The following is a 16,103-nucleotide window of genomic DNA, read 5'->3' as shown; positions in this document are numbered from 1 at the left end:
TACTGTAGCTGAGGAAATTTAGGAAAATCTATAGAAAAATTTTAACTAAAATTGTAAAATAAGAATGTAATAACACTAACATCATCTCATTCCCTCCCTATATAAAGCAAGGTTCCTTGGCCAACCTACTCATTACTCAGTTTTTTTTATTTCTCATAACTGTAAAAAGTCTACCAATCATAGTATCTAGTTCTTAGTTGGGTTCTAATGGCTGTTCGCGTCTTCTTGTTAGGATTGTTCTTAGTCATTTCCTCCTCTTCAACCTTGGCATCTGAATTTCCAAGTCGTTATAAGACCATCTGTGTCAAGCCAGACATAAATAGCACAGGTATATCTTGCCAATCAATATTTTAATTTTTTATTTTTTTAAAGATAAAATCAAAGGAGTCAATCATAACATATTGGCTATCTTTGTGATACCTAGGGCAACAATCTCCATCAATGTCCAAGTAAATAGAGGTTTGATCTCATGAAGATCAAACACAAGATGTCTAAGTTAATAGCTAGTCCTAGGAATGGCCTTATTGTTGAGCTACCTAAAAGGGGTGACCAAATTTTTATTTTATTTTCATTTTTTAGAAGCAAAATGAGTGATTTTATTGAGGCATTATATATATATATATAGATCTTCTTATGAGTCATGCCCACCAAAACCACAGGTCCACATGCAACTTGTGGTTTAAAGTGTGTGTGAAATAACCAAATTAAGAAGATGTCTAAATTGTGATGACTCATAATTAATCATGAGGTTTAATAGACACATAGTTGATTTACAATATATATATATATATATAGCTCCCAATAATAAAAAAACTAATAGATATGTTTCATTTTCTTTCCAAAAAAACTCATTATTGAAACAAGAACAAATGCTTAATAGAACATATGATCCTTATATTATTATTAATGCTTAGTTCTATTCCAATACTAACTCATGCATATACCAATAGTGGTGCTGGTAAATGGTTTCCCATGCAAGAACATTAGCGAGGTTCAAGCTAACGACTTCTTCTCAAGCGGACTCAATCCACCAAAGACATTCAATCGATATGGATCATCATTGGCGTGGGCGACTGTGACCGAAATCCCTGGACTCAACACTCTCGGCGTCTCAATGGTGCTTGCCATCTTTGAGGCAGGGGGCATCTTCCCTCCCCACACAAACCAGGCAGACGAGCTAGTGTTTGTCCTGGAAGGAACCATTGAAGTGGGCATTATTACACCCTATCCCGATAACCGTCTCATCTCGAAAGTGCTTAATCAGGGTGAGTTGTTTGGAATTCCGACCGGTCCCGTCCACTACCAAATAAATCAAGGAACCACAAATGCCGCTATCCTAGTTGCTCTTAGTAGCCAAGACGTTGCACCCGTCATGCTTGCAGAAACCATGTTTGGGTCCAACTTAAAACTCGAGACGGATCTTCTTGCAAAAGCTTTCCATGTGGATAAAAGAATTATTACTCAAATTGTATCCAAGTTCTAGCTAGATAGTCCATTGTCTTGTGGACAATAAGTCATAAATAATAAATGAATAAAATGGAAAAGCTCCATCTTAGTTGGTATTGATTATAAGACCTATATGTACTCATGTTACAATTACTAAATTTTTTTTTTTTTTTTTGCATTTAGCCTATATTTGGAGCTTAGAATTTGAAAACTGATTTTAAATAAATATAATAAAAATTATACTATGTTTCATTCATACACATGTAAATCCAAATCCAAATTTTGAAATCCATACTCTCAAACACAGCCTTAAGACATTTTAAAATCCTTACTTACTATAGGTTTGTCGGGTAGCCCAACTAAATAGGTAGTCAATCACGAACAAGTATATGTTTTTCTATTGTGCGTCTTTTATTGTGGAAACAAATATTTTAGTACTCTAATTTTTTTTGTCATTATTTTGCAAAATATAATAAAATAAAAGAAGGCGGCTTTAGTTTAACAAGTTAAAATACAACTTTTTTTTTTTTTACCTATAAGCAAAGATACAAGGTTAGAAAGATTTATTTAATAATCAATTCTCAAGGTATAGTCAAAACATTAGTTGAGTTGAGCCGATGGTGACAATTAGGCAAGAAAACAATCCAATACAAACCAGTCGAGCTAGTTAGCAATGAGAACCAAATTTGACATAGATAGTCTAGCCTAGCTAGACTTATCAAGTTAAGCCAATAAAGTCAAATCATTCATACAAAGAATCCCTAACTACGCCTAGCTAGCTAGTATATCTTCATAATGGATTCAATAATTGTTGGATAATTGATGATATATAAATGCTAACTGGTCTTGTTTATGTTGTCAAATAAGAAATTGAATTCGCACCCTAAATGTTCTCTCCTTAATCAATGTCTATCTTTAGAAATAGATCTATAGGCTCACCAAGACAAGTACAACGAGCAGTACTTGAGTGGTAAGGTGAAGAGACTATTTGGGAGACATTTGTTCATACACATATACCTCTTATAGCTACTTAGGCATAAGAGGGTTCATCATCAGAGCACTCTTTAGTATGTTTTGTTTTGTAGATTTTTTAGGTGCAATATCTTCCTTAAATTGCTCAAGCATTTCAAGGTTTTGGGTTCAAAATCTTAATCCTACATAAGCCCTATATAGGAAACATCCTTACAAATACCATGGTAACTCTATGGATTTGGATTGAAATTTTAAGAAATTATGTGAGGAAGTACAAAATTGACTTCCTTTATGTAATTACCATTTCCCTCTCATAGTTACTACGGTCAAGATTTAGAAAGAAGGAAAACTCTAAAAAAAAAAAAAAAGATAATGTGAGATTGGGAAGAGAAAGGAGAGGTTGGATGACCATGCCTCCTGTATATGGTATAACCACTAACAAAAGAGAAGGAAAGAAAACCAAAAGGCAAATTACTCAAACGACACACTTTCAATTCAACTATGCCTAGGTCGTCGATATTCTATTGCCTAATACAAAAAACAACAATAACTAGATTCGTTGGCCTAGGAAATTGAAGGTTTATATCACAACAAGGAACATAAGTGGCATTTTTATTCCATGGAGATCATCTCCACAAAACTAACTATTGTCAAGATCTCAAAAATATAGTTCAACATCTCATTCGAAAGGTTGATATCTCGACTATGCAAAATGTGCATTTAAAGTCTCCTTGAGGAAGTTCTTTGGATTTATGGTCACCAAAAGGAGAAACAAATCCAACCTAGCCAACACATCCCGGAGGATATCGATACTCAGGGATGGTGATCCCAATGATGAAATATGTAATAAAAAGATGTATGAGGTGGGATGTGGACCCTACGAGTCATACCATATTTTGATTATGACAAATACTTAGGTATTTAATGTCTGCCAAGTTGTTGTGTAGGTTTTCATTGACAATATCATATGATGGCACCCGGAGACCCGAAAAAATATGAAGACCCTTATTGCTTTTAAGTGTTGTATTTTTTTTTTTATTTATTCAGTTGGGTATGTAATAATCTGCATATCATGCATGTAGAATCTGTAAGCTCAAAAATGTCGTAGACAGACCATAGATTAATCAAATGACTTTAGGGCTGACTTCAATCGACCGAAGGTCGATCGACGCTAGGTTTTTAGGTGTACTTTAAAAAGCCTTAGAAAAGATCCTAGGTCCTTACACTTACACTTAGAATAGTCCCCACTATCATATATATTATTTGGGGAATCTTATTTTTTTAAATTGAACTTAAAATGTGCAAAATCCTATGGTTTCGGGCAACCAAACCCTTAGTATTCAAAACACATCAGGCGCCCGAACCATGGATAGGTCAAAGTGTTGACCAGTGTTCGGTAGACCAAACCCTTAGTATGTAAAACACTTCAAGCGACCGAACCATTGAACGGTCAAATTGTTCACTTGGTTTCAGGCGGCCGAACTGAAATGACCACATCTTCCTCGGGCGACCGAACCATAAATCTGACTTTTCCCAACAACTCGGCAGCCCAAACATATACGTTTAAAAGAGCCTCGGGTGACCGAACACATGAGTTTGGTTAACCGAACTTCTAACCAAGCAACCAAAATGTGGACAAAATGGAAATCGCTTTGGTTCGGCCAACTGAACCTTGACTCGGGCACCCAAACTTTGAAAAACCACTTTTTCCATTGAGTCTATTCAGGCGACTGAACCGTGGGTCAGCCACTCGAAACTCTCAGGTTGTTTGATATTTTTACTACGGTTAAGACGATTAAATAGGGTTAATTTTCCTAAACATTTTTAAAATAAATTTAATAATACACTTTGTGTCCTAATGGTTATAGTGCCTGCTGCACATCACTAATGACTTCACACATATGTTTTTCTCCCCTTTTTTTTTTTTTTTTATGAACTCCACCAAGTATAAAAGCCACAAAAACACAACAATCTCCAACTTGGAGATTATACGCCCCTTAGGAGAACTTAAAAAACATATCTGATTGCTCCACCTTGACCTTAGAACTTTTGATAGGGTTTGACTCCCTTCTAGCACTTGGATACAAACACCAAGCCCAAGCAATATCTCTTGAACTTGCATATGGCAGATTCAACTGGTCTCATCAACCCTGTTACAGTTGTAGATGCAACACCTAAAGACTTTACCTTACACTTCCAATAAGACCATCCCACAATAGTAAACACAAAAGCTGCTGCAAGCCTTATATCACCAAAACCTCCTATATAGTCTTCAACAAAACTTACAACTAATAGTCCACTTTATTGCCTGTCGAAAAACCCCATTACACAATCATGGGGAACCTTTGGCATATCTCGAACATCACAGCCCATTCTTGAGTTCCAAAAGGTAGACATTCCATATTGATTATCCATAGAACCCCCTTGAGACATCAAACAAAGTCTCCTTGCAGTTCCATCCATAAAGCCACCCTGAGATAACTCTGATCTCCCTATAGCTATGTCCACAAAACCACCATGAGATAATTCTAATCTCCCTGCAGTTATGTACATGTGAATCAGAAAACCAAGACCCATCTTGGCCCCACTCAACACATATATGTCAAAAAATTTCAATAGGGTTCCCAACTGATTAGCCTTAGTTAAAGCTTTTCTAGCCAGTAACATGTCATTCACACAAAATAGATACATCACTTCACTACATCCTATCACCCTTATCCACACTGGATGCCTCACCAACTCACATACCTGGTACATATGCAATACCTCCATTTTCTACACCATAACACTTATCCTTCTATTTTTCCCTTTGCCATGCATTGCAACTTGAAAAATAGTAGAAACCTTGCTACTGGTAATAATGAATACATGAAATACTAAAATATCAAATTTATACCTAAGTGGTGATCTGATAATGAACATGGGCCCCCCGTGATTCTGCTGGTCTCCCAAGCTGTTGACCTTATTGGTCACGCCCGGTTTTCATTATGACAAATACTCATTGTATATAATGAGTGTCTGAGTCTTTGTGTAAGAATCAAGAATGTTAAAATAAAGATGTGCACAAAGTCAAGTAAAGCCCGAAGACCAAAGTTTTATTCCATATTGTAATATATTTAATTGGTCTGTAATAGTAAGTAGGTACTTGGTTTGTAATAAGCTCACACACATTACATGTATGATTTACTACGTAAGCTCAAACAAACCATGAATAAGAAAGGACCTTAGAAAGACCTTAGGGTGGTCGACCGACATCAGACTTTTTCGGTGTCTCTATTTTGGACCCAAGTGACCCTAAGACACACACATGTACACATATGTTTGTTAGGCACTTGAATAGGGCTTGTTTGTTTCAAAACAAGACCGAAATGCACACATGATGCACTTTCGGTCAACCAGCCAAGCCAGTACATTTTGGCCTGGTCGACCGAAAACAGTCCGGGTCAACTGTTAACCAAGACCCTGGTCGACCGAGCCCTTACAGTTCATTTGACCCCGGTCGACCGAACCACCTGGGAATCAACATTTTGACCTCCCGGTCGACCGACCACTTTTGTACTCCAACTACCTGGTCGATCGGAGAGTCCTCGAGAGAATTCCCAGCAGTCTGGTCGACCGAACCAGCCAGTTCAAAATGGCCTGGTCGACCGAACCTCAAAAATTTAGAAAATCGCCTTGCCCCGGTCAACCGACCACTAAGTTCAATATACCACTGGTCAACCGTACCACTTGAGTCCTGGTCGACCAAGACATTTGTGGTCGACCGGACCTCTCAGGTTGCCCTGATTTTTTACCGCAGTTAATATTTTTTAAACAGGGTCAAAATGCTTTAAACATCATTAAACTTTCTTAATAATACCCAATAGGTTCCCAACGGTCATATTTTCTCCCATGTCTATATATATGAGTTCATTTGAGAAAATTAATAGAGATTAGCCACTTTAATTAGGGAAGAATTCTCTGAAAAATAAAAAACCCTATTTTACTCATTTTTGGGCCTCATTCACTCAAGCTTGCCTTCTATCATTGCCTACATCATTTGTAAGTGGATTGAGTGTGTTTGAATAGGTTTGCTCTCCTTATTTTGTTTGCTTGGCACGATTTTATTAGAAAGCAAAACCTAAGGATTCTTAAGGGACTTTGTTGATAAGTCTATCCTAAGAAGACCTTGTTAGATCTTCTAAGCTTACACCTTCATTGCAATATCCTGAGAAGATTTTATAGTATTTTGTTTGCAAAATCTTTTCAAAATCATTTTTAAATATCTAGTGTGCTTTGTATTGATAAATATATTTGAAGAGATATTTGTTTATGAGATAGTGGTTTTTGTTGCAATATTCTTTCACTTATATATTATTTGCTAAAGACAAAGATTACGCATCTTTTGCAAACCGAGCTCATATTTCATTTGATATTCACATGCTTGAAATATCCTGCTGATTGAAATACTTGATGACTCACTCGAAAAATGAGTAGCTCGAAAGCTATCCCAAGTATAGGAGTTACGTCGTGTAATATTAAGCCCAAGGGCTAGATCGTCTCCTCAGGGAATGCGTTTTAATCTCAAAATTTACATTCGTCCAATCAAAATTAAAAAGGTACTGAACTCGGTTCAGATTCAGGATTTTCAAAATTATTTGATTTTACTTTTAACAAATTAAATAGCACGCAAATTAAAGTCCTAAAACTAACATGTATTGAACTAAAGAATAAAAACGAGAAACCCTAACCTACTCAAGGAAACATCAAAGCACGCATTAATTAAGGATGGTAACCTAGAACATGGAATTAAAAACACACAATAGAAGCTAAACCAAACACACACACGCGCAATAAAAACCGGACCTTTAACACGAATTAAAAACTCGAACTAAATAAACTATTAATGATTTAACCGATAACAGAATACGATAAATAAAAACATAAACTCTAATAAAAATCGAACCTAAATTAAACCGAACTTCAATCAAAAATCAAATTTTACGAAAGAAATGCAACTAAATTACTTTCTAAAATAAAGACAATTTTTTTTCCTTTTTGTATTTTATTCAAGAAATCAAACTTAACATACTCAAACATAAAAACAAAACCAACAAAAAATAACCTTAATGGAAACATAATACTCAATAAAACAAAGAATTTAAATTCCCTAAACAATAACAATTTGACTTAAACTTTACTTGGAATAAAAAAACAACTAAACATTGAAGGAGAATGGAAGAAATAGGAACAACAAAACAAATAATAAACTAAAATAAAATAGAGGGAGAGAGAGATAGGCAGCCATGAAAGCTGCTGGAATAGCAGCAGCAGAACCAGCAGCTGTGGAGTTGCTTCTCGGGTCTTCAAGTCTCTGCTGCTGCTGCTTATGCTCGTGGAGCTCTTGCTGCTGATGATGGTGCACGGCTCTGTAGCATGGAAGAAGAGGAGAGGCTGGGCTGGAGTGTTGCTGCAGATGGCCGGAGTTGCAGAGGGGCTGGGCAGGGGCTGTGCTCAGCTGGTGCAGAGGGACGCCGCGGCTGCTGCTGTGTTGTGAAGTCGCTGGATGTGCAGAGCTGCTGCAACAGATGAAGGGGCTGGTGGTGTTCTGATCAGAGGAGTTGGGCTTAGCGAAAGAGAAATAAAAATAGAAAAAGAGAGAAAGAAAAGACGAGAATAAAGCAAGGTAAATAGAAAGGGAAAGAGAGGGGAAGGAGCAAGACAAAGGGAAGGACGAAGAAGAAGAAGGAGAAGAAGAAGAAGAGCAAGGGGGTTCTCGGTTGGGGGCAGCGCCCAACAGGGGAAAAGAAGGAGAATGGGAAATTTAAATAAAGAAGAGGGGAGGCTTGCCCTAGACCCACGACCTGGATGGCTCAACCTGACCCAATTGGAGCTGACCTGGCAAACTTGACCCAACCCGAATTGTTATATTTTTTTTTATTTTTTTCATTCTCTGTTCATCGTAAATCTGACTCTTCTAGAGCTCGTTTGTCACAAAACTCAAAACATGAAAGTTGTATATAATCCTTTTCTCTTTCTCCAGAAATTTGAATCGTCTCAATCAGAGTTTGGACGGAAAAGTTATGCACAAAATACGAACAGGTGTCAATTTTGGTTTCCGAGATTTTTCCGGCAACAAAAAATTACCAAAATTTCATAAATAGTGCAATAAAGTTCAAGAATGATGATTTTGGCACTTTATTAAAATATTGAATAATTTTGGACATTTAACTAAAAATATAAACCGTAAAGCCCGGGTTAAGATGTCCAATTACGCAGTTTTGACGCGTAATCACTTGAGATTAGACATCTTTGTGTGAACTTATTTATTGAACATATCTTGTGATACAAAGACTGTTTGTTTGTCACTCTCACATACGCATTACACTGATAGAAAATACATTTGAGAGTCGAACCATTTAGACCACATTGAGCTTACATATTGAATCATATTGTGGTATATGTTATTGCGCGCATCTGGGTACATATCTGCTTTACACGAAAGCACAATCACTGTACCATTTGATTGTAATACACTTTGGTTGTATTTCCAGGCACGGGCCTGAAGAGGGAGACTAGCCCTGGAATAGTCCCGGATTGGCTTAGGCCCGGTTAGGAAAGTTAGGTGCGTCGTCCTGTTAAGGCGTGTAGGTTGAGGTCAGCCCTGCTAATTTACCTGGTTAAGGTTGAGGTCAGCCCTATGTTAATTTGACCTGGTTGTAAAAGGTGTCGCTCTACCCTTAAGTGAGCCTTTAGTGGAATCCCTTAACTTGCGAGCTAAAGGCGGGGACGTAGGCACAGTTGGCCGAACCCCGGTAACATATCGTGTGTTCATTTACATTTGCGCACTTTATATTTACAGCACATGTATGTTATGGGTGAATGATGCGTATGACTTAATTTCCACATTATATTTATCTACGCATTTGGAAATTGAATAGACTGACCCTAGGTTGTGTATATACTGTTGTTGGATAGATTAACCTAGGAGAAAAAGTTTTAAATTCCAATTCACCCCCCCTCCCTCTCTTGGGAATACACCTTTTCTAACACAAGCTAAACTCCATGCAATATGACCAATGCCATCTCTACCCTGAGTTTGTAGCTCCATCTGCATCACACGCACATTCATACAGTGATACTATTGACCCAAGATAGAACTCCTCGCATTTCTACCCTAAGTCCCTAACTCCACCTAAATGACATGATTGCTATTGCCACAATTTTTTGACAATTGTTTCTCTTCCTTTACCTGAGTACGTTGCTCCATAACTTCATTAAAAAAAGTAATGTCCTCGATCACTCCTTCGTTTGCCATAGGATCACTCAGCTTGAACCCACCTTTCTTATACCTTAGAAAAGTGTACTGTATGAACATAATACCAAGCCTAGATCCTCCATCACTAGAATATTGCACCAGTGGACATCCACTCACAACCGAGTAGTCTATCGCAAAACCTTCTCACCATTCACTTGTAACTTTCCCATCTAGTGATACCTTTGGCGATCAGTCACACGAGAAATGTGTCATACTCACTAATTTCACCAATAAGTATCTTGCAAACATATGATCTGCCCTACTCACAACACTCCTTGAACAAAACCATCATACTCAGCCCCAATGTTTGACTTGAGAATCTCTCTTCTGATCTAGTTCTCTACCTCATCCTTGCATGAAGTACAACAAGACCCTCCATGATAAACCCACGAAATACATATGTCTATCCCCTGATGCTATCATCATCGGTTCCTAAACATTTGAATATATACAGTCACCCATATGCTTTAATCGCTATATATAATAATGGAAACTATCACACAAGTAATATTATGGAAGCAATTTAAACCCTAGAGTTAACAAATAAAACACGCGGTAATAATTATGGACATAATTTTAAAACCTTACCATTAATATATCATGAAAATATGAGAGATCAATCGAACCCTAAATGAAGCATATGATGAACAAAACCCTAAATATACCATTAAAACCCTAGATACAACATGTAATAATTTAAACCCTAAATACACAATATATACTAAAATAACATACCACAAGATAGTATACAACAATAACATAGATACAATTATTAATTAAATGCTACAACAAACAATGTACTAATATACACACATACATAGCATAGATATAAATATTACCTAAATATTACAACAAATAATATATTAATATACATGTATACATAGCCTATATACAAATGTTAACTAAATATTACAACAAATAGTATATTAATATACATATATATATACATAGCACTTATATTAATTAAATATTACTAAAAAATATCATATTAATATACACACACTAAATACCATAACAAATATTATATTAGTATACTCACATGCAAATAAAAGAAGAACAGAAAAAAAGAAAACAAAATTTAAAAACTTAAACTTTAAAAAAATAATACTAACACACACACACACACACACATATGTGTATATATATATATGCCTGCAAAAGTAAAGAACCTTCAGTATCTCAGAATATAATACACAAGCATGTACAATAAAATAAAATAAAATAAAAACATGTGTGTGCTGTGTGAGTGCGTGTGTGTGCGTTCACTGTGTGTAGAGTTGTGCAGAGAGCTTTACCGCAGATTTACAGTGGACTGGCGGAGAGGAAGCAAGTGGCCGGAGGATGGGCAACGAGGCGGTGACGGCGGAAACGGCGAGTGGTGGGACTGACGATGACGACGACGGTTGCTGGGTTGCTGTCCGTGGCCGGAGGCTGGTGTGACGGTGGCGGCAATGGCGTCGAGAGTCAACGGCGCCGTTGTGCCGTGAAGCCGTATGACTGCTGCCCGGGAGTAGGAGCCGGCTGAGAAGCGGCTGGGAGCTTCGCCGCCGGAGCTAGGTTGCTGCGGGGGCTGCCAGAGCAAGGTGGTCGTGGTATAGTGGAGTGGTTCTGTCGGAGTTGGGTGGGAGGCGGGCCGTGGGAGTTAAGAATGATGGCAGCGAGGGAGGGAGATGACTAGGGGGCTATGAACGTGGGGGCGATGGTATCGTGAAGTGGTGCGGGTGGATGCCGGAATGGGAACTTGTGGAGAGGTGGCCGTGAACAGTGCTCATGGCTGTTTGCAGGTTAGGCAGTGTGCAGGTTTTTTTTTTTTTGAATGGTTGTGCGCTGCGCCCCCGGCTGTGTGTTCTGGGAGAGAAGAAAAGGGTCCTTTTATAAAAAAAATTTAGAAACCCTAAGTCCTCTCTTTTCCTTTTTTGGTTTATTGTATTTTTATTATATTTTTTCTTTTATACCTTTATGGAAATAATATATATGAGTATAATTACTAATATGGAAATAATAATAATAATAATAATAAGGTAAAAATAATAATAAAGTGAATATAGAAATAAAGATAATAATAAATGATAATAATAGCAAGAGTAATAAAAATTAATAATAATAGCCAAATAATAATAATGTTAATAAAAATAATAATAATAATAATAATAATAATAAATAAATAAATAAATAAATAATAGTGATAATAATAAGTTACTTATAACAATATAGGAAAATAATAATAATATAATAATAGTAATAATAATAAATTACTTATATCAATATAGGAAAATAAATAATAATAATAAAATAATAGTAATAATAATAAATTACTTATATCAATATAGAAAAATAGTTAACAATAATAATAATAATATAATAGTGATAATAATAATAATAATAATAATAATAATAATAAAAATAAGATAATAATAATAATAATAATAATAATACAATGAGAAAGGACCCCTTGTTCCATTTGGTTATGGCAAAAATAGGGTATCTACACACGTAGCATGATATGTATGTATATTGCATGACAATGACGCATGTTGCATGATATACATGTATGCTATTACTTATGATGCTAGATCATAGGGATATGTATGCATTTTTCTTTTTCTTTTTTTTTTTTTAAAAAATGTAGTGCATGAAATATGCGATGATGCGTGAAAATTATTTCTCCAACGTGCCTGTAATCAATAAACCACTTTGATCTTGGCCATATTTTCGAAATCCAATCTGACATGGATGCCCCTGAATTGGTTCCCTTAAAACTCGGCATGACATCTACCCCAGTATATTCATTTTTGACTGATCTTGTCTATCTTGTGTTTTCTCAAAAAGGACCTTCTTTGGATTGCATCCTTAATATTTTAAAATCAATTTGAAATTTAAATAAATAAATATGCAATCAGATAACTCAATCTCATTAAAGATGTGAATGGAATGCACAAACTTTCTTGTTTTTGCTAGACTTTCTGTGCTTGTTTAATAGGAAACAATTTTACCAATACTTTGACACTTATGTAAATTTGCTACTAGCTTAGATAATCATATGAATGGCCAAACCTTCCTTTTATTTATTTTTTTATATCAGCCTCTTAACCATAACTCCTTCACTATATCACCATTTAGAGATTCTTTCTTGCACTATATTCCATGACTTATTTCAAGTTTCCTGTCTTGGATTAGAACTAGTGTCTTATTAAGTAGTCTAATCAATATTCCAATCTCAGCGTAGACTTTAAGACACAGGACGAAATGTAGGTTAAGGATTCAGGTTTCAACAAGAACAAGGAAACTAGTCTCAAAAATCCCTTCCCTAAATGATATCTTCTGCTCTAGTTTGCAGCAAAGCATTTGCAAAGTATTGACCGAACTTGTCATTTGAACAAGTTGCCTATGTACCATATCAAGATCAGGTCATTACATAATTCAGACTCAACATTGAGTCTGATAAATCATTTGAAACAACAATGTATACCAATCTGGTCAGGACTGTCATTTGGACCGTAATGTAGGCTAAGGGTATGGGTTAAAGAAAGAAAGATTTAAATAAGGCTCAAAATTTATCAATCTCATCATAGGTATTTGCTAGTCAAAGATCACATATGAATCATGTCCCATATTTTTCTTTCTTCTTTCTTTTCTTTCTTCTTTATCTTTTTTTCTTTTTTTTTTCTCTTTTGCTTTTTCATCTTCTTTTTCTTCCTTCACCGCAACTTTTGCTTTTCCTTTTAAGAAAGAATTTTAACTTCATTTTCATTTGAATTCCATTTAGGACTGATTTAAAAAAAAAAAAAAAAATGCCTGAGTGTGGGGTGTGGTCCTTTGATGGGTTAATTAAAAATTAAACTTTTCAGGCTCAAAAAGGGCTTGCAAGGGATTTCTTCTTTGACTTTCTTTTGAGTTGTAGAAAAATGGCTTGTCATCATTTTGGTAGTGACCATTGCCTCAAATGATTTGTCAAACACTAGGAGACCCAAACCTAGGTTGAATTTTCGATGAACTGAATTTTAAGAAAAAATTGGTTTAGGCTCAACTTGGTTAACAAATGGTAAATCATTGTTTCGTCCATTTTATTTTTTTAGGAATACTAGTCGGCCAAAGATGATCACCCCTCATTTGATCATAATATAATCATTATTCTCTTAAGACATCAATCATAACTTTGATAACAAAGACAAGAGACTTTGTTCATCGATTTGATCAAACAAATATATGACAAAGTTTGATAAGACATTTCTGTATATTTCTCCTACGACTCTTCATCATTTTGAAATCCACATCCCAACGAGACTCCTTGGCAACGTCTTGAAGTGGGGGTCTTCTAGCTTGGAGGCTTTTCCTTCATCATCTTTTTTTTTTTTTTTTTCGCCCCATTGAATAGACTCCCAAAACCAACTAATGGCTTCAAGTCCTTTGTACTAACAAAACTTTTTCCTATATCACTTAAACAAAATGCAAGCAAAAATAGGCAAAATTTGGCACAAGCCAAATGAACATGTTTAAGCCAAGCAAGTATAGGCGAAATTTGGCAAAAACACACTGCAAGTAACTTATTACACTTGTACACCAAGGCAAATGAACATGTTTAAGCCAAGTGTTAGAGGCTTATTTATTGTTTAGTTCCTACAATGACTAGCCAAGAATCATAGAGGCTAACAAAAATAATACTCATGGGAGATATAAAACTCCCATTGAAACTGAATGGCTACAATGCATTTTACAATAAGGACATTTATGGTTTGGACAATGTGATCTCTCCCCTATACTATTTGTATTTTCTAAAATTGAAGGCAATGAAAAATCTAAAGAACAGTCATTATGTGATTTCATTAAATAGTCCCCTTTCTAAACATCTTTAGTCAAAGTAATCTTAGCAACTGTACTGAAACATCAGATGGTATGAAAAATTTAAGGTAGTGCACTGATCAAGGGGCAATGTGCAAACAACCATGGTTCACAATCTTTGAATCCCATATTCACAAGTGAAAAGCCAAGCAGCAGGTATAATGCATAAAAAGGTAGGATGCAACCAAGTCAGTACTTTGAGAAAATAATAAAATGAAAAAGAAAAAAAAAAAAGAAACAACTGATAATAAATTGCAACTCACGTTACTTCTCCCACAAAATCATCTTGAGTAGCACTATCATTGTCCATGATCTTCATCCTGAGTTCGGAGACCTCACCAGTCATGGTGAATACAAAATCTCATTCCATTCTGGTTGAGACCCTTGCCCTGTATCAGCCATTTGTACATAACAGTGACCAAACTTGTATAATATACATTACAATGATCACTTTTACCGTTAAACACATAGCCTAAATGCCCATTGTAAGAACACTAATCCAGCTATCAACAAAAATTGTTTCATTTTCCTTCTATAATTTCTTAGGCATAAATTCAAACGAATTGAAGACCCACCAATGCTACTTTTCTGCTCCTGAGTACGGCAAAGAAGGATGACAAAGGATTCATGTTACCTGCTCGTAAGCACCTAAGCTCATTAAAAGGGCAACAGAGGACTCAAATATTAGACTTAAATTTATTTAATTGGAGCTTAGGATAGAAGGACAGACTAACCTCGTGTCCTAAAAAATTAATCAACTATTTGAAAGGTCTTAAACACCATCATAGAAAAATTATAAAATAATTTTCATGACTAAATATGCCTAAAAGACTTTAAACACTATCATAAAAAAAAAAAAAAAGATAAAACAACCTCCATAACTAAAGGTGTCTCAATATTAAGATAATAATTACACGTATGGTTAATGAACAATATCAAATTCTGGGTGGCTGATTCAGCTACTTTAGCATTTTATTTTATTGATGTTCTCTTCGGTTTTTTTGTTAATTTGTTGGTTGCTCACTGTTTTTATTGCCTTGTTAATTTCCTATTTTGGGTCTTCTTGCACTTTTGTATCCTCAGACCTCTGACTTGAGCTTTGTTTATTAATGAATTGACTCGGTTTTACCTTTCAAAAAATTAAAAGGTAATTACACTTAATATATATAAGTAGTTGCAAGTATAGTTGTGTGTGTATCTTCTCATAGTTATTCAAAGACCCTTTCATCCCTTCGACTTTATAGGCTACCTTTCAAGTGTGCAACTCAATGGAAATATGTGAACTCAGTGTTTAGCTTTAAATACTGACATTATTTTTTTCATTATTGATATTACTACTATACAAATTGTGTAATATGAATGGTTATGAAATCTTTGCGAATTTATTATATCACTAAAAAAAATCAGGATATTAGTGACGGATTTTATCCATCACTAATAATCATAAATTCATCACTAATAATGGAGTATTAGTGATGGATAAAATCTGTCACTAAAACCCTAATACCATCACTATATAGTATATAACGGCTCAACTCAAATTCTTCAC

General features: G+C 35.4%; 1 protein-coding gene across 1 annotated transcript; it reads left to right on the top strand.

Moving 5' to 3' along the window:
- Positions 1–207: 207 nt before the first annotated feature.
- On the top strand, positions 208–1,483 carry LOC131163543 (putative germin-like protein 2-2). The gene is made up of 2 exons (XM_058120137.1): positions 208–328; positions 951–1,483. Exons 1-2 carry the CDS (start codon positions 208–210, stop codon positions 1,481–1,483), a joined length of 654 nt encoding a protein of 217 aa, XP_057976120.1.
- The last annotated feature ends 14,620 nt before the right edge of the window (positions 1,484–16,103 follow it).

The sequence above is a fragment of the Malania oleifera genome, chromosome 9 (assembly GCF_029873635.1).
Source record: "Malania oleifera isolate guangnan ecotype guangnan chromosome 9, ASM2987363v1, whole genome shotgun sequence".
NCBI lineage: Eukaryota > Viridiplantae > Streptophyta > Magnoliopsida > Santalales > Ximeniaceae > Malania > Malania oleifera.
The sequence above is the reverse complement of the archived record's forward strand: the minus strand, read 5'-3'. Positions and strand labels throughout refer to the sequence as shown.

Coding starts and splice junctions, on each gene's coding strand:
- LOC131163543 (XM_058120137.1), top strand. CDS start 208: ATGGCTGTTCGCGTCTTCTTGTTAGGATTGTTCTTAGTCATTTCCTCC. Junction 329..950: donor GCCAGACATAAATAGCACAG/GTATATCTTGCC, acceptor ATATACCAATAG/TGGTGCTGGTAAATGGTTTC.